The sequence below is a fragment of the Callospermophilus lateralis genome, chromosome 7 (assembly GCF_048772815.1).
Source record: "Callospermophilus lateralis isolate mCalLat2 chromosome 7, mCalLat2.hap1, whole genome shotgun sequence".
Classification (NCBI taxonomy): Eukaryota; Metazoa; Chordata; class Mammalia; order Rodentia; family Sciuridae; genus Callospermophilus; species Callospermophilus lateralis.
This window is the reverse complement of record NC_135311.1, coordinates 129,860,443-129,887,658: the sequence shown is the minus strand read 5'-3', so window position 1 is coordinate 129,887,658 and position 27,216 is coordinate 129,860,443. Positions and strand designations below refer to the sequence as shown.

General features: G+C 39.5%; 1 protein-coding gene across 7 annotated transcripts in view; it reads right to left on the bottom strand.

Moving 5' to 3' along the window:
* Positions 1-11,266: 11,266 nt before the first annotated feature.
* Hp1bp3 (heterochromatin protein 1 binding protein 3) overlaps positions 11,267-27,216 on the bottom strand; it is a 38,782-nt gene continuing 22,832 nt past the window's right edge. For 5 of the 7 annotated variants that reach the window (XM_076861108.2, XM_076861111.2, XM_076861110.2 and 2 more), the window contains 5 exons: positions 24,387-24,477; positions 17,990-18,149; positions 15,806-15,917; positions 13,520-13,633; positions 11,267-13,062 (listed from right to left, as the gene is read on the bottom strand). In XM_076861108.2, coding sequence (XP_076717223.1) covers positions 12,765-13,062; positions 13,520-13,633; positions 15,806-15,917; positions 17,990-18,149; positions 24,387-24,477 — 775 coding nt within the window. In that variant the 3' untranslated portion in view covers positions 11,267-12,764. The other 2 variants (XM_076861115.2, XM_076861116.2) reach the window with 2 other exon arrangements.

The following is a 27,216-nucleotide window of genomic DNA, read 5'->3' as shown; positions in this document are numbered from 1 at the left end:
CCATCTGTGAAGTGAGAATCATTATAGGGGCCCCCTCCTGGGGCTGTTCATTGATCTATTCCTCCTGAGAACATTTCCAAGCATTAACCATGTGCAAGGTGGACAGAAGTCCCAGGCCTCACAAAGCACCAAGTTGGGGTGAAGGGACGACATTCAGTGAGGGATCGAATAATTTGAAGAAAAACATTCAGTGGCGCAAAGAGGAGATTATGTTATTTAATACGGCGCGGTCGAGGACGGCCTCCCTCAACAGAAGACATCTGAGAGGAAAGTGCTGCCCGTGGGGGCTCGGGGCTAGCCCCCTGGAGGAGCAGAGCGCTCCGCAGCGTAGGCTCAGGTTGCTGTTGTCGCTCCCACGGAGCAAGGCCAGCCTTTCGGCCCACAGGCGGGGCAGAAAAAGTCCTCGGGCCAAGGAGCCGGAGGAGACACGGCGGAGGTGACGGAAACGCGTGACGGACGGAGGCGCCGGGTGCTCCTCGCTCTCCGAGACCCTCCGCACCTCTGCGCCCCGGACCCACCCCCGCCCCCCAGCTCCCGGCGCTCACTCACTGCGGCCGCAGCTTCTCGAGTTCCCAGTCCCTGCAGCTGCGTCCCGCGGTCCCCTCCGCTTAGCCCTGCGCGTCTCTGGAGCCGCGGAGTCCCGGGCCCGCCCCGCCCCTGCCACCTCCGCGCCGCGCGCCCCCCACGTGGCCGCGGGAACGGACCCCTAGCATCACCTGGCGGCGGCACCGGCCTCGCCCACCAATCGGGGCCCGCGATGCCGCTCCGCTCGATCGCGCAGACCAATCAGAAGCCGCGAGGGTCCCTGGCGCCGCCCACGTCGACTCGCGCTGGGGCGCTCCGCCTTAAAGGGCCGGGGGGTGGGGGCGCTGTCCCTGCTCGCCGAGGGCGCCTCTGCCTGGGCTAGGGTTGTCATCCAGATGGCGACTCTCCAGTGCCTCAACCGAAAAGCCGTCCCTGACCCGGGCCAGTCTTCACTCACTGCATAGAGCCCTTCGGCGCTGGAAGAGCCGGCTCTCAGTGGGCGTTTTGTGATGGTGGTTTTGACCCGGCCTTCCTGGGCAGCTGGACCAGTCTCACCTTCCCTCTGCCCCAAGACAGCCGGGGTCAGGGGTGTCGGGCATCCTCTTCCCGGCTGGCTGTTTTCATAAGAGCTTTGACTGACTCTGTCCTTTGAGTTACAGGGAAATGGGAAAGCGAATCCAGCCAGTGTCAGCCACGGCGCTGAGCGGGAGAGCGTTTTTGTTTGCATCAGGCCAGGCTCCCTGTAGGTGCCAAAAATTAAAGAGCAAATTCGAGTCAGCCAAGCCTTTGGTGCGTATTAAACCTGAAATCTGCAGAAAACGCCGTAAACTGTCTATGTGCCACACCACGGAAAAGCCAGGACAAGGGTCCAAAGCCTGCGTGCCCCGGCAGAGGCAGAGGCATCCCGTAAGAGAGGCCAATTTGGGAAATTGGATCTGGGTCTAGGGACCTCGGGGTCCGGGCAGGTTTGAGCCACTCAGGCCATACTAGGCATTCCCCTTGTCTCCTTGGGCACCTGGAAACCCTGCCAGAGGCCGCAGTGAGATGTAATTGTCCTGGCATGTTCCACATCTAGGCACTTCCTTTTACTAGAAATGGGATCTTAGGCAAACACCTTAATCACTTTGATCCTCAGGGGCCTCATCTGTAAAGTGGTGTTACTACCCTGACTCACAGCCATGTAAAGATTCAGAGGAGTTAATGGGGGCAAAAAGCTGGCACAGCACTGACGCATGGTAAGTGAAGCACTCAGCAAACACTAGCTGATATTAGGCTTCGCTTTTATTCTTGAGTCTCTTTTGTATGTGACTGAACAGCAAGGGTTTACTGAATCCATGTGTCAAGTGGCCTCACCACTGCCAGCCTCCAGCCTCCAGCCCAGGACTTAGAAGGAACAAGGTTTGTTTGTAGGTTGGTCTTGCTCTCAGAAAATCCAATTTATGAAATTCAGAAACTCAGAAGTTAAAGGGACAATTCCTTTTACCTCTTAAAAAAAACAAACTCACCTCTACAACTCTTTTTTTAAAAGCATGTAAAATTTAAGAGGTCACACTAATTACTAAATCCATTGTCTCTCTTTTGAGACTATGTAGAGAAAGCAAAACAAGGAACTGTTATTAAATACCAACACCAACAAGTTTCTGATACATATAATTCACTCAGATACAAGCAATTCTAAAAACAATGACTGGAATTTGTTTCAGGTCAAAATGACAAAATCCAAGGAATTAAATTCAGATGATGAAAGAGCTAAACCCAGAGGGAGAATTTTGCCTTTTAAGTCTTTTTTTCAGAAGGAGTGGCAGGCACTGTGCTATGGTCCCAGTGACACAAATTTACAACAGAACATAAAATACCACAAAAGTCCTATGTGGAAAAATAAATGCAGCTGGGTGCAGTGGTGCATGCCTCTAATCCCAGCGGCTCATGAGGCTGAGATAGGAGGATTGCGAATTCAAAGCCAGCCTCAGCAACTGACCAAGGCACTAAGCAGCTCAGTGAGATCCTGTCTCTAATAAAACACAAAATAGGGCTGGGGATGTGGCTCAGTAGTTGAGTGTCCCTGAGTTCAATCCCTGGTACCCTCCCCCAAGTAAAAGTACATTAGAGGTATAAGCTCAAAGGTTTATGTTGAGGGCTGGGGATGTGGCTCAAGCGGTGGCACGCTCCTCTGACATGCGTGCGGCCTGGGTTCGATCCTCAGCACCACATACAAACAAAGATATTGTGTCAGCCAAATACTAAAGAATAAATATTAAAATTCTCTCTCTCTCTCCCTCTCTCTCACTCTTTCTTTAAAAAAAAAAAAAAAAAAAAAGGTTTATGTTAAGTTGAACTTCAGTGATGTCAGTCATCTGTCTCCTGGGCAAGCCAACCTAGTTCCGCCCAGGCCAGGCATATGTATCTAAATCTGCCATTCATGGCAGAACGGCTCTCAGGAGCCACTGCTTCAACCATTGGATTAATGACTCACCTTGTGCAGGAAGCCCAAAGGAGTTTCCCATATTAAGCAGGGAAGGGAATGACAAAAAAAGGGAAGATGGGGGGGGGGTAAAAGTCATGATTGCTGAACACGTTAGCACACACGCCATGTCATGGTATTTCCTGATGAGTCAACGACAATTACTAAAACTCACAGGTGTGAGCTTGCTATCATAATCTTCATTTCTCTCTCAAATCCCAGACTCTGGCACTGGAATTGCCAGCTGACGAATGTGAGTGGGAAGCAGCAGCACATCAGTGAGAAGCTGATCTCCAACAATAGGACTGGGAACTGGAGCCAAGAGAGTGCGTTCGCAGCGGGCCTGGGCCCAGCAGCAGCTCCTGCTCATCCACTGTGCACAGCACACGCTACTGCCTCCGTCCCCCTGGTAACTCCCTCTCCTGATGATAGTAACTTTCCCCTTGAGCACAGCCATTCTGTTCTCCTACGAGCATCCTGATGGCTATCTCTGCAACTTACCCCCAACACTGTCCCCCTAAAATAGGTGATGCAGATCACTGGTGTTTTAAATTAGGGGTTGAATGGTGTCCCTTCTCCCCCAAATCCATACATTGAAGTCCTAACCTCCAATATCTTGAAATTTAACCACAGAGGTTTTTAAAGAATTAAATTAGGGCTGGGGTGTGGCTCAGTGGTAGAGTGCTTGCCTCGCACGCATGAGGTACTAGGTTTGAGCCTCAGCACCATATAAATGTAAAATAAAAATATTGTGTCCACCTAAAATTTTTTAAAAAAGTGATTAAATTAAATGAGGTCATCAGTGTGGGTCTGAATTTGATATTATTGGTGTCCTTATAAGAGGAAATTTGGACATTAACCGGCACAGAGGGAATGCAATGTGACGATGGGAGAAAATGGCCATTTGCAAGTCAAGGGGAGAGGCCTGGAACAGACCCTTCCCTCAGGGACTCAGAAAGAACCAACCCTGCGGGTCCTGTTGTCCTGGACTTCTGGTTTCCAGAACTGTGAGACCATGAGTATCTGTTCAGAGTGGAGTCTCTTGTGCTTGTTAAGGCGGACTGAGCAAACTGATACAGTGACTAATACTGACACCTCTTCTCTTTCCTCCTCCTCCCCCACCCCTCCCTCTTTCCCCACCCACTCTTCCCACTACTGGGGATTGAAACCCGGGCACTTTACCACTCAAGTTTTTACTTTCAGAGTCTCAGTAAGTTGCCTAGGCTAGCCTGGAGCTCGCGATCGTTCTGCCTCAACCTCCCGAGTAGCTGGGTTACTAGGTATGCACGACACCCAGCAAGCTGGTAACACTTAATGGAGTTTTTTATCAAGTAGTTTCAGTTCTCAGTGAAGCCCTGCTCTACATCCACACTGAAAAAGAAACCAGCTGAGGCTCCATATGTGGCCCAGGGGGCAACTGGTGACTGCCTAGACCTTTGGTGGCCGCAGCTAAGAAGCCCACCTGGCTTCTTTCTCTTCCTGGCTCCCTGGCTTTTTATTATCTTTTAATTGACACATAGTAGTTTCATATGGGGTACAATGTGATATTTTGATACATGTATACAATAGGTAATTAATTATCAAATCAGGACCATTGGCATATGTACTACCTCTAATATATCATTTCTTTTCAAAATCTTTTTCACTAGCTATTTTGAAATGCACAATGTTTTTAACTATGGTCACCCTGCTGTGCTATAGAACCCCAGGCATATTCCTCTAACTGCATCTCTGTCCCCAACAACCACCCTCCCCAACCTGTTGGCTTCTACTTCTATGAGATCAACTTTTTTAAGCATCCCACATATGAGAACATGCAGCATTTGTCTGGCTTATTTCACCTTACATAATAATGTATAATGTCTTCTCTAATCATGTTGCTGCAAACAACAGGATTTTATTCTTTCTTATGACTAGTATAGTGTGTAAGTATCACTATATCTGTTGATGGACACCTCAGTTGACTCCGTAACTTGGCTACTGCGAATAACGCTGCAATGAACATGGGAGCGAGGGGATCTCCTTGACATCTAGCTGGATCAGATAGTAGTTTTTAGGGCTGGTTGATTGTTTTTGATTTAGCAGTGGAACTGAACCCAGAGGTGCTTTACCACTGAGCTTCATCTCCAGTTCTTGTTCTTTTCTGTTTTGAGACAGGGTCTCACTAAGTGGCCCAGACTGGCCTCAAACTTGCACTTTTTGTGCCTTGGCCTCCTAAACTGCTAGGATTACAAGCATGCACCACCATGCCCAGCTAGGGTTTCTTGAGACTGGGTCTCACTGTTGCCCAAGCTGGCTCAGGTTCAAGGGATCCTTATGCCTCAGCCTTCTGAGTAGCTAAAACTATAGGTACATGTAGTTTTCTGAGGAGCCTCTGTACTGTTTTCCATGATGGTTGAACTAATTTACAATCCCAATAGTGTAAAAGAGTTGCCCCTTTTCTCCATCCTTGCCAGCACATATAGATAGATAGATAGATAGATATCTATATTGGCAACTGTATATTTATTTCTATCTATTAATCGATCGATCTATATAGACTTTTTGATCATAATCTAATTGGGGTAAGTTCTCATGTTTTGTGGGTTTTTTTTTTTTTTTTGTACCAGGGATTGAACCCAGGGGTGCTTAACTACTGAGCCACATAACAGCCTCTTCATTGAGACTCAGTCTCACTAAGTTGCTTAGGGCCTCGCTAAACTGCTGAGGCTGGCCTCAAACTTGCAATATTCCTGACTCAGCCTCCTGAGCAAATGGGATTATAGGCATGCACCACCTGCTTGCTCCCTGGATTTTTAAATTCAGTGCTGTGTTTATTTCTTCCTTTCCCCTGCCTTTCTTATCTTCTAATAGGTAAGTTCCTAACAATGTATGTTTTCTTCAGGCTTGGTGGTACATGCCTCTAATTCCAGTCAACCAGGAAACAGAGACAGAAGGATTTCAAGTTTGAAGTCAGCCTTGGCAACTCAGTGAGATCACTTCTCAAAAAAAAAAAAAAAAAAAAAAAAAGAACAACAACAAAAAAGGGGCCGGGGGATTGGGGATGTAGCTCAGTGGTACAGTGTCCTTAGATTTACAAAAAACCCCCACAAGGCAGGAAGGCAGGCATATGGTATGATAATCTTGAACCTTCTTGCCAGGTTTTGCTGCCTGGACTATCAGTGTGCAAAATCACTGAGGACTTAGAATTTGTTCAATTTGGGAAAGTTAGCTAAAGTTACTTACTTCTGAAAGTTAATGCTCCCTTTCGTGTGTTTTTGAGAATTTATCTGGGTGAGAAACTACAACAAATGTTAAACAACAAAAACTGAATCTTCATAAAATTGGATATTTGGGCTCATTTATTTAAAAATAATTCAGTCTTAGTGCTGGGCATGTAGTAATAGAAGGTGCTTAGTACATACGAGGGCCTGGATTTCATCTCCAGCACCATCACCACAATAACACCCCCCAAAACACTGTTTTTCCTGATATTTTGAAACGCATCCCTAACTGTAGTGCAGCCAATGAGGTTGATACTGGAGACTCCCACATTGCTTCTCTGTGGTTATTCTGAAAAAGTAAGGATTATAGATTCAAAGCCCATTATTTTACATATGACAAAATCAAGGCTCAGGAAAACTGGGGGGGGGGGGGCCAAGGACACACAAATGGTAACTGACACAGTCCCCAAGAATCACCGTGCAGAACCACAGCTACAACGTGCTAGATGCTAAGTGGTATACTAACCAGGATCAATTTAGAATTAATGAAAATTTCTTACTCTATAGTATTGGCCAAGTTTGAGTTACACAAACAGAATATAAGGGAATGAACTTATCACAAGAAAAATTTCATTAAAAGCAAAAGCTCTTGAACAGTGAAATAGGTAAGTAAGGATGTTGTGAAACTCTAGGTTTTAGGCAAATCAAAACAGGTAACAAGACAGCAGGGTGCTGACATTTCTTTCCTTCAGAATTTGTCTAAGAGCTGGGACTTCTAACATTCTAGTTCATGATTACTAAGCCAGTATCTAGTTGTATAGAAAGCCCCATTCTGGAACTTCCTGTGGCAGCTTCATGATATAAGCCCAGAGCTTATTAAAAAAAGATTCTCTTGATTTTCTAGAATCAAAGTTGTAGGATTTTGGTTGGTTTCTTTGTCTTATGCCATTGTTTTAAAAAAGATATACTGAATAATAGGTGGTGGTTGTGTTGTACACGAGGCAGGGAAACATAGGGTGAAAAGTTTAGATCATTCAAGGTCCCTTCCAACTGTGACTTTCTGTTTACTTCAATCGTTAAGTGGCTTCTGTACTCACTTGGTAGCTCAGTGAACTCATTTGCAATGTGTGTGTATTTTAGTCGCCGATGGATCTTTTATTTATTTATATGCAATGCTGAAGATCAAACCCAGGGCCTCAAACATGCCAGGTAAACACTCTACCACTGAGCTACAACTCCAGCTCATCATTATCAGTGTTTCTTACACTCTGAAACTGCTTATAGGCTCATTTGATAAATGAACCTCAGCAGGTGCCGAGAGAGGGATTGTTTGCTAACTCCTTAACCTAAAAAAGAAAGAAAAAAAGATAACATTGCTGAGACACATGAAGACCTCGCTTTAGTAATAAAACAGAAACATTAACATAGATGAAACCTGATCCTGCCCAACCTTGTGAACTTACTTCATGAAAGTGTAATCCTGCGTAAATCTTAGAAAACAGATTTTTTTTTTTAAGTTGTAGTTGGACACAATGCCTTTATTCCATTCATTTATTTTTTTTTAATGTGGTGTTGAGGATTGAACCCAGAGCCCCACACAATGCTAGGCGAGCACTCTACCACTGAGCCACAATCCGAGCCCCAACAGATGTGTTTTAATCTTGTCCATTGAGTATAATTAACAGAAAAATTACATGAAAACAAGAGCTAAATATTTCAATACCTTTGCTATTTTTCCAAAATTCCTGATTTACCTAATTTTGCACGCCGTAGTCATAGTTTGCTTTTTGTTAAAACCTACTTTAAAGGGCTGGGGTTGTGGCTCAGTGGTAGAGTGATCATCTAGCAAGCACAAAGCGCTGGGTTCGATTCTCAGCACCACATAAATGTCAAGTGGAGATACTGTGTCCACCTAAAACTTAAAAAATAAAAATAAAGGGCTGGAGATGTGGCTCAAGCAGTAGTGCGCTCACTTGGCATGCGTGCGGCCGGGGTTTGATCCTCAGCACCACATATAAACAAAGATGTTGTGTTCACCGATAACTAAATAAAATAAATATTAAAAAATTCTCTCTCTCTCTCCCTCTATCACTCTGTCTTTAAAAAAAAAATTAAAAAAAAAATAAAAATAAAAAAAAATTTAAAAAACCTACTTTAAAGAGTTTATGAAACTATTCTCAAACTGAGATTCTGTTGTCAGACTCATATGTCAAAAGAAGTTAAGGCAACCATATTCACTAATGACTGCAGTTTAGCCTTCTAAGAGAAATTTTAATTTTAAAAATCACAATTATATACTTAAGATTTCCCATCTTTGGAACCTGAAAAAAATCATTTAATTACCTTAACTCTGTTTGGGATAAACAAAAATTCTGGTTTTATCCATGAAAGAGAAATTCTGGTCTTTCTTGGAAAAAGACCATTAAAGTATTCCCTGAGAAGTTTTGTTATTTCTCACAAGATCTTTAACTTTGATGGCTTTTTTCCCTGTTAGAAAAAAAAATAATTTTAATAAGGTTTTTTGGTTTGTTTCTTTGTTTAGTAGTAGGGAATTGAACTCTCAGTTCAATTTTTTTGAGACAGGGTCTTTTATTTTGAGATAGGATCTTACTAAGTTGCTACAGCTGGTCTTGAACTTAATCCTCTGCTCAGCCTCCCAAGTTGTTGGCTTTACAGGGGTGTGCCGCCACACCCAGCTTACCACTCACTTTCTTTTGATACTGTACATAAATGCATAAATAACACTATTATATCTTTGCTTAGCAAAGGGAACTTTCTCTATAGTCCCTTGAGTATATTTGGTAAAGTATCATAAGGTTGGCCATCTTATGAAGTATTATTCAACTTTCCATTACTATAACAAAATACTTGAGATAATTCACTGATAAGAAGGAAAGGTTGGGCTGGGGTCGTGGCTCAGCGGCAGAGCGCTTGCCTAGCACATGCGAGGCCCTGGGTTCGATCCTCAGCACCACATAAAAATAAATAAGTAAAAGAAAGGTATTGTGTCCAACTATAATTGAAAAATAAATATTAAAAAAAATGGGGGGAAGGTTTATTTTGGCTCACAGTTTTAGAGGTTTCAGTCCATGATTTATTGGCCTATTGCCTTTGGGTCTGTGGCAGGCAGTTTACCATAAGGAGAGCAGTTCCCTGTGCACATGCCAGAGGAAGTTGATCACCTCATGGCATCCAGGAAAGAAAGAGGAAGGAATTGGAGTCCCACAATCCCCTCAAGGATACACCCCCAATGACCTAACTTCCTCCCACCAGGCCCCACCTTCTAAAAGTTTTATCACCTCACAACAGTGCCCACATGCTAATGACCAAACCTTTCACATGTGGGGGGCTGGGACACTTGGTACTTCTAAACAACAAGTGGTAATACTGAGTTTTTTCCAAAGGCACATTATCACATATAATCCGAGAAACACTGTCATAGTTCCCATTTTACAGAAGGGGAAACTGAGACACAGTCAGATTCTGTAACTTGTTCCAGGTCACAGTAAGCGGCAAAACCAGAATTAAAAACCAAGCACTCAAGGCTGGGTGCAGTGGCACCTGCCTGTAATCCCAGCAGCTCGGGAGGCTGAGGCAGGAAGATTGTTGGTTCAAAGCCAGTCTCAGCAACAGTGGGGCACCAAGCAACTGAAACCTTGTTTCTAAAAAATACAAAATAGGGCTGGGGTTGTGGCTCAGTGGTTGAGTGCCCGAGTTCAATTCCAAATACCAAAAAAACAAAAACAAAAACAAAAATAAAAACACAAAAAACCCACCACCCACCAACAAAACAAACAAACAAAAAAAAACAATCACTCAAAACAGCCATCTTCATTGCCTTCCGTTGTCAGTTTTTAAAGCTTCTGGATTTTCCCATCCTACTCCTTCAGTGACTGTATTCTATGCATAGAAAGAACTTGTTTTAGTAGGAATACAGAGAATTGGTATGAACATGCTTTATATACAACCAGAGATATGAAAAATTGTGCTCTATATGTGTAATAAGAATTATAATGGGGCAGGGATTGTGGCTCAGCGATAGAGCACTTGCCTAGCATGGGCGGGACCCGGGTTCAATCCTCAGCACCTCATAAAAATATAGACATTGTGTTGTGTCCATCTACACCTAAAAAATAAATGTAAAAAAAAAAAAAAAAAAAGAATTATAATGCATTCTGTTTTCATTTATTTAAAAAAAGATGTGTAGAGGACTGGGAAACAAAATTAAGTCACGTTTGCTAATTCAGTCAAGTCTGTTCATATTAGACCTTGTATTACAAAGAAATGTTACCTATTCAACCCTGTTATTTTAGGTCACTGTATAATTACTTGGTAATTCTCCAATACTACCATAGAATACTATCTGGTTTCCTCAGTTTGCTTATCCCAGGAGAGCACCGTAGCCTGAGAGCCACAATGTCTATCAGAACTTCTTGGCTAAGTGAGCAGATTTCTTACTCTTCATAAGCACTCTAAACTGAACTATATTCCTAGCCCCCTAAAACAGAATAGTTAGCACAGGTACCTAACCCATATTATTAAGACCTATTATTTGACTGAAACTTTCTAGAATTAGGACTCCAGGGATTGTCTGTTATCTTTTGCAGTGCTGTAATTTTTTTTTTTCCAATCCAAGGATTTATCTGAACATTGAGCATTCATTTACTATGAAAGACTGGACTTGAAATGGTCCTTAATACAAAGTGATTTTTTTTTCCTTTTTTTAAAAAATATTTATTAGTTGTTGATGGATATTTATTTATTTATGTTTATGTGGTGCTGAGAATCGAACCCAGTTCCTCACACATGGCAGGCAAGCACTCTATCACTAAGCCACAATCCCAGCCCAACAAAGTGATTTTTAAAATTTTTAAATCATTAATAACCAGGGTCAACGTATCTAGAAACATCACTTATCATCAACATAAGAATTTAAAAGCAAATAAACTGGAGCTTGTATTTAAAAAGAAAGTGGTAATGTCCATTGCCAGGAGTAGAAAAGACTCAAAGGGATGGCTACACTTAGCTACTTCTGAGGATATACTAGATAACTTTTAAATATAAGCTACAGTTCAGCAGCTTTTAAAATTTCATGTTTATTCATATTTTTCAAAATATATGTACATAAAAAAAGGAAGATTTACAACAGGAAAGATTGCCTTACATGCAACACAAATTCCAATGAACGCATGATGGGATCACACATGATTTTGATCTATTTCAAGCCAATCTTCTCAAGTCCATTTCCCAGCCATACTTAAGCTGTAGAAGGGATCCCAGGAGACAATGCAAGTGGAATGAATATAAAACAAACACCTTTTGCTTCTGGCCAGCTCTCAAGGGGCCAGGAGATATACACCAAAAAATTTAAGACAATTAAAATGTCAAGTGCCACAGGGAAGATAAATGATAACCAGAAATTGGGATTTCTCAAGTAGAAAGCTAGTGCTATTTAACACAACTTCACAACACTAAAACAAATACAAATAAAAAAGGGTTAGGTAGTAGGGCTTCATTTGCTTTTTTTTTTTTTCTTTTTTCTTTTTTTTCTTTTTTAATATCTCAAAAAGGAAGCCACTTGCTTGATATCAAAAGTGCTATGGAAAGAAAGGAGGGGGAAAAATATCCACAGATGAATCTGGAATCTAGTTTATTTTTAGCAAATTGTATGTTTTTCCACTTAACATTTCTACATTAGCAATGCTGTAATTCTCCAACGTTTCCTTATAAAAAAAAGGCAAACAGGAAGTGACAACTCATGCTCCAAATATTCAAAAATATATTTTAACATTTGATCAAGAAGATTTTATATATTTTGATTTTTGGTAACACAGGTGACACCAGAAATTAAATTCAATATATTTCTACAATTCTCCTTCAGTCAAAAAGCAAGTGGTACAGAGAACTTGTGCTTGCTGTTAAGAGAATACAATGCTCTCTGGGTCAGTGGAAAATACCTAGAGGTTTGATCAATGTGAGAAATGACCCAAAGAGGTGGTACATTTTCAAAATCTAATGAGCTCATACTCTTGGGCTTATTTCCAAAGCTAAGTTGTCTCTGTGTTTACAGTTGGAGATAAAGGGTTAGTGGAGTGATTTTTACAAATAAGATTAAGTGTTATAGCCATAGCTGATGTCTCCAGGGAGAAGGCTTCACAATGAAGTCAGTGCTACACTGTCACCTTTTTACTTCCAGCACCTGACCAGCATCCTGTTCTTGATGCTTTCTACAAATATAAAAATCTTTGCAACTGTTTAGATAAAACTGGAAGGAGGAAAAGTAACAATAGGAGTTGGGGTAGGGGAAGCAAAAAGAACAAATATAGATTATATAGTTTAGGCAAGTTCAGGATTATTGCAGAAATTAAAATGACTGAGGGAAGGGGCAGGCACCAAAAACAGCACCTAAAGCTAACAATGCCTAAATTGGTTTACTTATGTTCCCTCCCCACAATAGTTCATACGGGACAAAAAAAGTGTAATTTTATAAGCATCAAAACTGAAACAAATGCACACTGACCTTATAAAATAAGATTATTAATTTCATCATGATACCCATTTTTTTCCTATAAAATTTACTTTTTTGCTTTGAAAGACTTCTTCATGGTGGATTTATTACCCTTGCCAGGCAATTTCACTTCCTTTCTTGAATTGGCTGCAGGCTTCTTTGAGGAGTTACCACTAGGTTTCTTGATGACTGAGGGTGAGGGTCTGGCTTTCTTGGCAGGAGTTTTGGCCTTAGGAGGGGCTTTCTTGGGAAGTGGCCTAGCTTTTCCCCGCTGGGCAGCTGGAACTTTAGGTGTAGGCTTGGACCCGCTCTGCTTCATGGATGCAGCCTTCCCTGGGGATTTGGCTGGGGTTTTCTTCTGCAACCTGTGATAACAAAGAGTAAAGGCAGTCAGTACATGAGATTCACTTTTCCAGGACAACCAGGTGCTCTGCCTAAAGAAATACAGAAAACATCCAAATCACCTATGTTAAGAATAGGAATGTGGCTTAATTTTTCACTAGAGACTCTACTAAAATTGAGTAAAATTCAACCAATTCATGGAAATCTACACATAACTTCATGACATTTTCCTACAAAAATATAGAACTATTTTTCTTTGAATAACCATTCTATGATTATGTATAAGTTTGATGAAAGAGCACATTACATGTTCACGTTGCTTTAAATTCAGAGCCCCTGAATTTTCAAGATAAATTCAGAATCTGAAAAGGATCCTGATGGGTTAAAACACTTCTCTGCCTTCAGTCCCTCCATTAGTACTATCTCAGCTCTAGGAAACCTACTATCCTGATATAACAAGGGTTTTTCACAGATCCATACCTTCTCTTAGGAGGTGGCTCTTCATCCTCAGAGTCTTCTTCTGATGACTCATCTTCATCTTCATCCTCATCTTTAGAATCATCTGGCTCTTTCTTTGGAAACAGAACTCCTGGGCTAAGGGGCCAGGGGGTAAAACAGAAGTCCCATAGTTGTCAGGAAAAATCATGTGAACTTGGATGCTCTTCCCTGGACATTCCCCACTTCTGTCCACATTTGCTCAGTAATGTCAAGTTAAATTACAAATATAAGATTACAGCCAGGAGCAGGAAGCACACACCTATAATCCCAGCTAATAAGGAGGCTCTGGCATCAGGAACAAGTTCAAGATCAGCCTGGGGAAAGTAGTGAGACCCTGTCTTAAAATGAAAAAGAGGTGGGGAATGTTGTTCAGTTCTAACAGTATTTGCGCAATATGCATGGGGCCCTGGGTTCAATCCCTAGTACCACACACACACACACACACACACACAAATCAGATTACAACTAAACATTTTAAACACATACATTCAAGACAGAACTTTAAAGACCCAGCCCATATATTATTCCCTACCTCCCAGCATTTAATAAAATTGATCCTTACTCGTTTATTTTGTAAGCAATTATTAAACTCCTGAGTGGTCTAGTACCAAATGAGCTACAATTGCATAGCAGTAATGGTCTGCAGAGTAGTGCGTACCTTTTGCCTTTACACTAATGGTAAAAGACTTCAAAGTCTAAGTGTCTCCAAAGGGCTAAAGAAATTCAACAAGGATCCCCTCTGTTTTGCCCTCAATGGTAAAAATCTTGATCCCTTTGATTAATACATCTTTAAATTGGAATAAAAGACTTTTTTTTAATATTTATTTTTTAGTTATAGGTGGACACGTATTTTTAAGTGGTGCTGGGAATTGAACCCAGTACCTCACGCATGGTAGGTGAGCTCTCTACCTCTGAGCCACAACCCCAACCCAAGACTTTTTTTTTTTAATGTTTATTTTTTAGTTGTACACAACACCTTTATTTTGTTTATTTATTTTATGTGGTGCTGAGGATCGAACCCAGGGCCTCACACGTGCAAGGTGAGCGCTCTACCGCTAAGCCACAACCCCAGCCCCTGGAATATAAGACTTCATTGCTTAAAATTCAAATAATATGCATTCAACCAAGGAACATTTATATTTGAACACAAAGAGGAATTAAGAAAGTTACACTTAACTGTTGCTAAACTAGGATCTTAGTGGTACCTGCCAGGGTACTTTGGAAATGAAAGCATAAGCTAGGGATGTGGCTAAGTGGTTAAGCACCCCTGGGTGGGAGGGAAGGAGGGAGGGAGGGAGGGAGGAAGGAAGAAAGACAGCCTAAGACTTGGGAGGCTGAGGAAGGAAGATCCTAAGTTTAAAGCCAGCCTGGGCAACTTAGCAAGATCCTGTCTCAAAAAGAGTAAGGGTAGGGGTGGCGTGGTGGCTCAGTGGTAGAGTACTTGCCTAGCATAAATGAGACACTGGGTTCAATTCTCAGCACTGCATATAAATAAATAAAAGGTCCACTGACAACTAAAAAACAAAAAAACAAAAACAAAAAAAAAAAGGGAAAGTGACAACTTATGCTCCAAAAAATGGGGCAGGGTGGCCCTTAATCCCAGCATCTTGGGAGGATGAGGCAGGAAGATCTCAAGTTCAAAGCCAGCCCCAACAACTCAGTGAGACCCTATTTGTAAATAAAAGAGGGCTGGGGATGTGGCTCAGTGGTTGAGTGCCCCTGAGTTCAATCCCTAATCCCTCCCCCAAAAGGGGGGCTAGGGGTGCAGCTCAGTCGTATAGCACCCATGGGTTTGATCCCTAGTGCTATAAAAGAGGGGGGGGGCAAGGGAAACATCTCAGGATCTCAAAGAATCTGATGCCTGATTAATAATAATATAATAATTACTAATAAACTCTAGAAAGGTAGTCAAAACTTGTCTCACGAGAACTATTCTACTCCAAAATGATACCGCTATAGGTCTTTTTTTTTTTTTTTTTAAAGAAAGAGTGAGAGAGAGTGAGAGATTGGGAGAGAGAGAGAGAATTTTTAATATTTATTTTTTAGTATTTGGCGGACACAACATCTTTGTCTATATGTGGTGCTGAGGATCGAACCCGGGCCGCACGCATGCCAGGCGAGCGCGCTACCGATTGAGCCACATCCCCAGCCCCCCGCTATAGGTCTTATTTTCAAATGTTTCCAGTTCAATGTATTCAATTTAACAACAACTAGAATCTGATTAAATTCACAATGACCAATGCTTCAAAGTAAGAGCCAAGTGCTCACCTGGGGTAATATGGAAAACAGAGTTGGAACGTGCCACTGAATCCTTTACCAGAGATCTGCTCCATCCACCCATTCTTTTCACATTTCTGTAGAGTTTTTTTCAGCAAATGCACTGAACAAAAATTCAGGAATAAAGAAAGTTATGTATTTGTTCATATTTGGTAATTCAATGTCCCAATACATACAGTAATTGACATGCATTAAGTGACTCCTTTGTGATCAAAGCTATTAAATTAGTTCACCAAACACTTATTTAGTGCCCCCAAATTTGGCAAAAGTTAAATTATAGCTGGGCATGGTGGTGCATGCCTGTAATCCCAGTGGCTCAGGAGGCTAAGGCAGGAGGATCACAAGTTCAAAGCCAACCTCAGCAAAAAGCAAGGCACTAAGCAACTCAGTGAGACCCTGTCTCTAAATAAAATACAAAATAGGGCTGGGGATGTGGCTCAGTGGTTGAGTGTCCCCGAGTTCAATACCCAATTGCTGACCCCCCAAATGTTAAATTACAATGAAAAGAGACACCGGAGACCACTGAGCCAAATTCCTCATTTCACAGCTTAGACTGGTTAAGTAATTTCTTTTTTTTTTAAAATATTTATTTTTTAGTTGTAGTTGGACATAATATCTTAATTTTATTTTATTTATTTTTATATGGTGCTGAGGATTGAACTCAGGGTCTTGCATGTGTGAGGCAAGGTCTCTGCTGCTGAGCCACTACCCCAGCCCTGGTTAGGTAACTTCTAACACATAAATGGTTAAGAGCAGACCTAACACAAAATATTTCATTATTTTTATTCATTCAAACATCTATTATATACCCATAGGTATCAATAATCATCTAGGAGAATTATCTGTAAAGAAGAACAGAACAAAGTCCTCACATGTCTAAAAACAGTAACAAAATAATATTGTAGATGCTGAAGGCCTCATCAATTCTCATCTTTTATACAAAGACATATCAAAAACATATCATGAAGCTGGGTAAGGGGGCACACGCCTATAGTCCCAGTGACTTGGGAGGGTGGGGCAGGAGGATCTCAAGTTCAAGGGCTGTTTCATCAATTTAGCAAGACCCTGTCTGAAAATTAAAAAAATAAAAAGGGCTGGGGAATGTAGTTCAGTGGGTAGAGCACTCCTTGGGCTTAATCCCCAGTACTGCAAAGTAAAACAAACATTGCAATTCAATGTACAAAAACAGTGCAAAAATCAGTGAAACTGAAAAGGTTAATAATTAAAGTCATCTTTTCTTAGCACACTTGGCCAAAAGGGTAAATCACAAACAAAATATATATTTTAAATACAGTAAGGAAAAGATAAAAATACCAATTTATAAAGTAGGTAAGAAAACAATCAGAAAGCATTACTTCATTATGTTGAAGAAATACATACTGCATATGTTAATGTCGTGACTTCAAAATTACCTTCTTACTTAAGTAGTAGTCTGTTTTGCATTTTCTGTTACTTGATTCCCATATTCCTCACCTTACATCCTAGTGTCTATTTTAATAGCTCACTAAGAAGTTATCACATCTCACACTGGATATTTATGAAAGATCTCAGTTTATAAACTAAGATATCTAATCTCAAATCACCACCTCCTGAGGCAAATATAGTTAATTTATTTTTATTTTTTTAAAGATGTCGATGGATCTTTATTTTATTCATTTATTTATATGTGCTAAGAATCGAACCCAGTGCCTCACGCATTCCAGGCAAGCACTCTACCACTGAGCTACCACCCCAGCCTGGCAAATATACTTTATTGAAATAAAATACTTTGTTATAGAGCTCAAGTCAGTAAGAAATATTCTAAGCAGTTAAGAATTCCACTGGCTTCGTTTTAAGGTTAAAATACATTTTGTGGTAAACAAAAAGTAGGCAAACAGAAGTAGGCAAAAGTATAATTGAGGTGTTTTGAATGTAAAGATGTATCTAAATTACAATAATAACAAAAAAAAAATCCCAGAAACCTTTATAGTAAAGTAAAATCAACTTCCGATCAGCCTCTTGAAATAAGGATACACCTTGATGATTTGTTTTTCTTTTCATAAATGATAAATTTGTAAAGCTACTCCTTGTTGGTTTTTCTATCAATAGTTAATGCTTTGACACATCTCTCTTTTGATTCCTTCATCCCCCAAGAAAACTGCCCTGATCCCAGTTAAATTCAACTCTGACTCTTACTTTGATAGTTAGAATTGGTCCCTGGGTGGTTCTCCAGGACATACTTCTTCAGAGCTGTAGTGGAGCAGGTCTTCGGCTCATTCATGGCAGCAATGGCAGACAAGATTGCATATTCCATCAGGCTTCCACCAAGTAGGGGTTTCTCCCCTGATTTCTTCAGCTGTTTTCCAAGGAGGAAGAGAAAAGCATCAAGACAACACTCTCCCAAAGCAGGTCAAGACAAGACTCCTCTGCACCAGGTGGGTCGGAGTTCCTGCATCAGCACAGATATGTTTTACAATAAATTGTCAGGTTAGGGACTTTCTCTTCCCATTTACCAGGTATTCAATCTAACCAAGGAGTCCATACCCCTCTTATGGATATTTTCTCCTTCTATCTACCCCTCCATCCACCCTAAAAACAGTAACAGCCAACCTAACCCAGCGATACCTACAATTCTATCCCAGTAAGTAGGTTAATTTGCTTTCCCCACAGAAAATACTTCCTTTTATTGGATCTGAAAAATGGAGTAATTATAATAAACAGCCTTTTTAATCCTATAAGGAAAAAAAACAAAAGAAAAAATTTGATAAATATTTAGGGTATCATAAATAGAAAATCATATAGCCTTTTTCTTTTTTTTTTTTTTAAAGAGAGAGTGAGAGAGGGAGAGAGAGAGAGAATTTTAATATTTATTTTTTAGTTATTGGCGAACACAACATCTTTGTTTTGTATGTGGTGCTGAGGATCGAACCCGGGCCGCACGCATGCCAAGCGAGCGCGCTACCGCTTGAGCCACATCCCCAGCCCCACATAGCCTTTTTCAAGGCTAAAAAACTGAGGAATGATCAATAAAACTGCTGTCATCGTACCACAAATCAACGTGGAGACAGAAAAATGTACAAGTAGTTATTGTCATCTTCATTGCTACATATTTATGGTTTACAGGGGGAAAAAAAAGGTCTGATTTCATTTAGGAATGCCCTTTATGAAGTAGTTACAATTATTTTATTTAAATAACCATGCGAGTGCACCTCTTTTAATATTTTACAGGATGGAAGGGGAAGAATAAGTAAAGCGCATCTGCTGCATATGGGGGTATGACAGTGGCTGTAAAGTACCTGTGTGAGTGAGTTGTTAGCTGAACCAGCCACATTTTTTATGGAATACCCTTTTTACTTGAAGAAACTGAGATAGGTTGTTCAAACTTTAGGGTAGGGAAGTCATAATCTTGAAAATGAATTAAGTAAGCCTGTCACTTTAACCAACAGTATTTTGTTGCCAATGTGAAAGTCAACCTTTCAATAGAAAATCTGAATTATGGAAAACCTGCATCTCTCACTGTGAGCTTGCTATCTTCCAAATACTTAAGTACTGTTCATAAGAGTTGATAATTGATTTTTGTTGTTATTCCATGAAATGTCAACATCTAAAAAATTTGCATAATCCAGCAAACCATTATTTTCCAAATGACCGATACACTGTTACATTATTATACTTGGTTAAAAGATCCATTGAAAGGCTGGAGTTTTGGCTCGGTGGTAGAGTGCTTGCCTACTAAGTGTGAAGAACTGGGTTTGACTCTCAGCACCACATATAAATAAATAAATAAAATAAGGTCCATCAACATCTAAAATAATAATAATAATGATGGTAATAATAATAATAATAAATAATAATAATAAAAAGATCCATTCAAACATCAGACAGATCAGTGTATTTTATAGAAGAAAATACATAAAAGTCATGGCAACTAATCTTTAAGGCATTACCACAAAAATCAATGTAACAGACCCTATTAACAGAATAAAGAACACAAACCGCATAATCATCTCAAATGACAAAGAAAAAGCATTTGCCAAATACAACGTCCATTCACAATAGATTTCCCAATTAACTAGAACAGAATTTTCTTAACTGATCAAGGAATCTTAAGAAAAACTTTATGCTAACATAATTGTGAAAGACTAAATGCTTTTTTCTAAAGGAACAGGCAAGGGTGTCTACTCTCACACTTCTATTCAACATAGCACTGGACTTTCTAAGAATCAAACATGCAAAAGAAAAAGTCATCAAGATTAGTATGACCATGTTACTGTGACTGACTATATTTTCTGAAGGTGGCCACAACATTCTCTTTCACTTCATTTGCATTTCAGCAATGCATCCTTGTCACCAGTTCCCCACATCAGAGGCTGGAAAGTATTCCTATACCCTCTTGAATCTGGGCAAATGCTTGTGAATCTTTATACGGTATAAGTGATACTGTGCTACTTCCAAGGGAAGCTCTTTCCTGGCCTTGCAGTTTCTACCTCTTTCCTTTTAGGAGCCAATCATCACAGGAAAAAAGTTGTGATCCTGCAACCACCCTTCTGGTGAGGAGCCCAAATCACATGGAGAGATTCAGAGGATCAGACACAATGGGAAAAGAAGGAGAGACAAAAATCAAGAAACATCAAGATGCTAGACGTCTGAGTGAAGAAGTCATCTTTCAAATGAACCCTCCAGTCTACATGTCCTTGTTGCCCTCCTGAACCTTTCTTGAATTCCAGATGCACAAATAATTAAATGAAATAAATGAAAGGTATTTTGCAATGCAAAAAAGAAAAGACATCAACATTGGAAAGGAAGAAGTAAAATGATCTCTGCAGATAACATTATCCCATATGTAGGAATCTACCAAAACAAACAAAATCCTATTATAATGAGTAAATCAGTTCATCAAGGTCAGGATACAAGATATTTAGATAAGCCAACTATATTTCTATAGGTTAGCAAGAACAACCTGAAAATTAAATCAAGAAAACCCTTTCATACCTTATAGCTCCGAAATACTCAGGAATAAATTTAACAAAATAAATTCAAGATTATGGACTGAAAACTATAAAATGCTGCTGAGAGAAATCACAAAAATAAAGAGACCTTTGGGATTCACGGATTAAAAAACTAGACAAAAGGGTGGGGATGTGGCTCAAGCGGTAGTGTGCTTGCCTGGCATTCGAGTGGTGCTGGGTTCGAACCTCAACACCACATAAAAATAAAATAGATATTGTGTCCACCTAAAAAACAAACAAACAAAAAAACAACTAGACAAAAAGTAAAGATAACAATTCTTCCTAAAGTGATCTATATATTCAATACAATTCCCATCAAAATCTCAGCTGGCTCCCCCCCCAACACACACCAGATGTCAAACATTCTTAAAAAAGAGGATTTATAATTCCAAATTCCAAAATTCACTCTAAAGCTATAGTCATCAAGACAGTGGTTACAACATTACGGATTTGCAGGGCTGGGGATGTGGCTCAGTGATAGAATGCTTGCCTAGCATGTGTGAGGCCCTGGGTTCCACTTACCAGCACTGGAAAAAAATAAAGAAAGAAAGAAAGAAAGAAAGAAAAAAAGTCTGTTCAACAGAACAGAACTGAAAGTTCAGAAATAAACCCTGTATTTATGGTCAATTGATTTGTGATAAGGTGTCAAGGCAATTCAACAAGGAACAATCTTTTTCAATGCTGCTGTGACCTTAAATTAGGTAACAGATATTAAAGATCAAAAGCACAAAACAATTTTAAAATTTTATATATAATGCCGGGCGTGGTGGTGCATGCCTGTAATCCCAGTGATTCAGGAGGCTGAGACAGGAGAATTACCGAGTTCAAAGTCAGCCTCAGCAACAATGAAGCGCTAAGCAACTCAGTGAAACCCTGTCTCAAAATAAAATACAAAACAGGGGTGGCGATGTGGCTCAGTGGTCAAAAACCCTTGAGTTCAACCTCTGGTAGTGAAAAAAAAAAAAAAAATTGATAAATGAAACTTCATCAAAATTAAACACTTTTATGCTCTCAAAGATACTATCAATAAAGTCATAGAATAGAAAAAAATATTTCCAAGTCATATCTAATAAGAAACTTTTATCTAGATGAAGAACTCTTGGGCAGGTGCAATGCGCAGGCCTATAATCCTAGCAGCTCGGGAAACTGAGGCAGAAGGATCTCGAGTTCAAAGCCAGCCTCAACAAAAGGTGAGGCACTAAGCAATTCAGTGAGACTCTGTCTCTAAATAAAATACAAAAAATAGGGCTGGGGATGTGGATCATTGGTCGAGCACCCCCAAGTTCAATCCTGGGTACCAAAAAAACAAAAAAACAAAAACAAAAACAAAAACACAACAACAAAAAAACTCTTATAACAAATAACCTTGTTTTTAAAATGGACAAAAAGATCTGAATAGACATTCATCAAAGAAACTAACAGCCTATAAGTGCTCATCATCAATAATCCCTAGGGAAATGTCAATCAAAATTGTAATCAAATACCATTTCATATCTACTAGTATGGCTAATAATAAAAAGAATAAGAGCAGATGTTGACAAGAATACAGATAAACTTATACACTGCTGATGGGAATATAAAATAGTGCAGGGCTGGGATGTAGCTCAGTGGCAAAGCGTCTGCCTTGCATTCGCAAAGCCCTGGGTTCGACCCCCAGTTCCAAAAAAGACAAAAAAATAAAAATAAAAAAAAAATAAAATAGTGCAAAATGCCAGTTTCTAAAACACAAATTCACCCTGTAACCCAGCAAGTCTATTCCTAGACATATATCCCAGGAAAATGAAAACACATCCGCAGCTGAAGCCCCAGCATTTGGGAGCATGAGTCAGGAGCATTTCAAGTTTGAGGCCAGTCTCAGCAACTCATCAAGACCCTGCCTCAAAATTAAAAAATTAAAAAGGCTGGGGATATAGCTCAGTGGTAAAGTGCCCCTGTGTTCAATTCCCAATACTGACAAAAAAGAGAGAGAGAAAGTATATGTATTTACAAAGACTTGGACATAAACGTTCACAGGCAGAATTCACAATTTAAGTAAAAAGTAGAAATAATCCAAATGTCCATCACCTCATGAACAGATGTACAAATGCTAGAGCCACAATGGAGCACTACTTGGTAATAAAAAACTGTAGATAGGGACTGGGGATGTGGCTAGGCACTTGCTTGGGCATGTGTGAGGCACTGGGTTTGATTCTCAGCACCACATAAATAAATAAGTAAATAAATAAAAGTATTGTGCTCGCCTACAGCTAAAAAATAAATAAATAAAAAGTGCAGGTGAATGCTACAATATGAAAAACTGAAAGAAGCTAGATACAAAAGGCCATGTAATGAATGGTTTCACATCTTTTTGAAATGTGCAGAATCTATAGAGAAAGAAGATCACCAGGATGCCTGAGGCTAGGTGTGGCAATGTTAAGTGATTACAAATGAGCACAAGGGATCTTTTTTGGGCACTGGAAATGTCCCAAATTCAATAGTGTCAGTAATACGTAAATTGATTAAAATTCACTGAATTCTAAATTTTAACTTGAATATGTATTAGGGTATACAGTAAATTATACCTCAATAAAGATTGAAAACAACCAACCTACCATTTGTAGACTTTTGGTAGGATCAAAAAACAATCAATATCCACAACTTTCTGCAAGTTCTTTTACTATACTCCACCTTTTTCTAACTGTATTTCTATGTGAGGCTGGACATTCTTCATAGACTCCAAATACATTGGAACAGATACCAGTTATCTATTAAAGCTAGATATTAAGGACATTTGCAAAAAATATAAAAAGTGCTTCTCTCTTCATTAAAAAAAGTTTGAGGGAAAATAATTATTTCCCATGAAAAATGTAATTTTTAAAAATTTTCTTACAGTACTGGGAATTAAACTTTGGGGTGCTCTACCACTGAGCTACAATCTGTCCTTTTTGAGACTGGGTCTCATTAAGTTGCAGAGACTGGACTCCAACTTGTGATCCTCCTGCCTCAATCTCCTAAGTCACTGGGATTACAAGCATGAGTCACTACAGCAAGTTATCCATTATTTTTAAATGAATTAGTAAGTATTTTAAAACTTCCTCAGTTTTAATTTCTAATACAGTAAATACTGCTATTGGTATAACCCACATCAACAAAAACTCTAGCTGGGTGCAATGGCGCATGCTTATAATCCCAGCATATTGGGAAGCTGAGGCAGGAGGATCGAAAGTTCAAGACCAGCCTCAGCAACTTAGTGAGGCTCTAAGTAATTTCATGAAATATTGTCTCAAAATTTTAAAAAATAAAAGGGGGAGAGGATGGGCTGGGATTGTAATTCAATGGTAAAGCACTTGCCTTGCAAGCGTGAGGCCCTGGATTCGATCCTCAGCACCACATAAAAAATAAATAAATAAAGATACTGTGCCCATCTACAACTAAAAAATACACACAAATAAATAAATAAATAAATAAGGGCTGGGGATGTAGCTTAATGATAAAACACCCCTGGTTTCAATCTCCAGTACCAAAAAACAAAATAACTCTTTGGGTTTCTCAATACATTTTTAGATTATAAAGAGGATCCGAAACCCAAATCTTTGGCTTCTAACCTGGAATGTCCCCGAAGCACCTTTGCCAGTTATTTGTTCTAACTGTCCTCTCTCTACTGCTCTCTGCAGAGCATTCTTCAACAGCTGAGGCCTGCAGGAAAAAACAAAAACAAAACAAAATATAGTAATAAATACATCAATGAAAGAAAAACTTAAAGATCAAGGGTTGTTTCCTAATCTAAAATTCTGACTCTGCTGGCATCCTTTGTTTTTTTTCCAATCAAAGAAGCAAAGTTATTACCTATACATAAAGAACCAGGTATCATACAAAGAACAAATTTTCAAACTGCAAGGGCACCCCCAAAACTCATCACTTATTACCATTAGTCTACAACAGTGATATGCTTTAACAATTAAGCAAAGTATGGATCGATCTCTCTTTTTTTTTTTTTTTTTTTGAAATGGGGTCTTATTGTGTTGCCTGGGCTGGAGAGAGGTTTTGGTTGATCATATCTATAAAATGCAATGTGTAGACCATGTTTGACTAAAAACTTGGCAGCACAACTGTAAAAGGTCACATTGGAGACAACTGGGGACATGTGAACTTGGACTGGTATTAGATTTTAAGGGATTATTAGTTTTGTTAGGAATGATATTAGTATGATAGTTCTTTATTTTTGCATGTATTTTGAAAATGTTCAAAATTGAATGTTTATAAAGTAGAAAAGGCTCTTTCTACCATGTGACAACACAATGAGAAGGCACTCATCTACAACTTGAAATAATAATAAAGCAGTCAAGACAGGTCTGTGATGATGGCCTTTGAGTAAAAACCTGATGTAAAGCAATTATTAATTAAATAAATAATAATAATAAAAAAATAGACTGAAGGGGGCCTTGGAAAAAAACAGCAAAGTAGATTAAGAAGGGAAAACCTTTCAAACAAAGGAAACAGCAAATGTAGTCTATGAGGCCAGTAAAAGACAAAAGAGCAGTAGTTGAGGTCAGAGATGGAATGGACATGTAATGTCTTATGGACTGTTTTAAAAACTCTTGCTTTTTTATTATTATTACTAATTTTGTGTGATGTGAATAACCTCTCCCAACAACATGTGCATTATGGTAATACATATTTGATAATGATTCTTTGATGTTGGGAAGGGATTTTAAAAATACTGTGGTTAAACTGGGTTTCTTCCTTTGATTTTCATATTTTTAAATAAAGCCACAGTCATTTATACAAAAGAAAAGCATCTGTCCCTAGGCAAATCTTTTGAGAATAGAGATCAAAGTAAACTGCATAGGTTTTTACATCATTTCTGTATGTATCTGATATAGAGACCAATATCTGCACAAATTTAATCTTTTATTTTCTGGTAACTTGTGATCATTAAAAAGTGTTTCAAACTTTCTCATGAAATGTATATAATGGTATGAAAAATTCCTTTGGAGAAATGTGTGTTCCTTTCATTTTAACCAAACTGCAAATTTTCAGCATGGATGTGAAAAGCATTAAAATGTGTACAAGACCAAATAATTCACTAAATTTGCCCCTTTTTACACAAAATAAAACGTAAAATTAAAAAAAAAAGACAACTGTTTCTTTAACTATGAGGGGGCTGGGAAGCCAATGGAGGGTTTGAGTTAGGAAGGTGACATGATCATACATTTTAAGTCTCACTTTGGCTGGCGATGTTAAGAATAGACTGAAGGGGGTGGGCTGAGGTTGTGGCTCAGCAGTAGAGTGCTCGCCTAGCACATGCAAGGCCCTGGGTTCGATCCTCAACACCACAGAAAAATAAATAAAATTAAAGGTATTAAAAAAAAAAAAGAATAGACTGAAGGGGGCCTTGGAAAAAATAGCAGGAGATTATGTGTTCTAATACAGATAGGAGATGGTATTAGCCTTGGAGAGATTCATGGTGAAGGTGATGAGGAGTAGTCTGTTCAACAGTACTTTATTTTTGGTATCAAGGATTTAATCAAGGGCTCTTAACCACTGAGCCTCATCCCCAGCCCTTTTTTAAGACAGGGTCTAGCTAAGTTGCTTAGAGCTTAAGTTCTTGGGATTATAGGTGTGTGCCACCATGCCCAGCTTTAATGGTATCTTTTAAAGACAAAGCCAAATAATTGCTTATAGATGACATAGAAAAAGAGAAGAGATCAGCACAAAGTTTCTACAACTGGAAAGATGCTGCTGCTATTAACTAAAGTAAGATAATGTGGAAGAATGCAGGGCTTGTTTTGCTGGAGTTGGGGAGGATAATCAAGAGTTCAGTTTTGGATACTTAAGTTAAACATCCTGGTGGTGATGTTGAACAGTATCTATACATCTGAATCTGGAGTTAAAAGGGAGGTGTGGATTATATTTACACATTTGTGAATTAATGTGTGTGCACAGGTAGTATTTGAAGGTTTGCAAACAGAAACAATTACTGGTGAGTATGTACAGAAAAGACCAGAGGCCTAAGGTGTAATACAGGGGATTATTTATATTAAAGGGTCAATGAAATCCTTAAAAGGTTGAAAAGAGGAGTAGTAAGGCTTCAGTAAGACATCAAGAAGGGCTGGGGTTGTGGCTCAGTGGTACAGCACTCGCCTAGCAATATATGAGGCCCTAGGTTCGATCCTCAGCACCTCATAAAAATAAATAAAGGTATTGTGTCCATCTACATCTAAAAAATATTTGAAAAAAAAAAAAAGACATCAAGAAGGTGTCATACCCTGGAGGGCAAGTGAAGAAATGTTTTAAGCAGTGAGGAATCAAGTATGTTAAATGCTGGTGAGAGGGCAGCAACTTAAGGCTAAGAAATTTGCAATGTGGAAGAGACTGTGACGCCAAGAGCAAAGAGTAGTAAAACATGGGGATGAAGTGTGACAAAAGTAGATT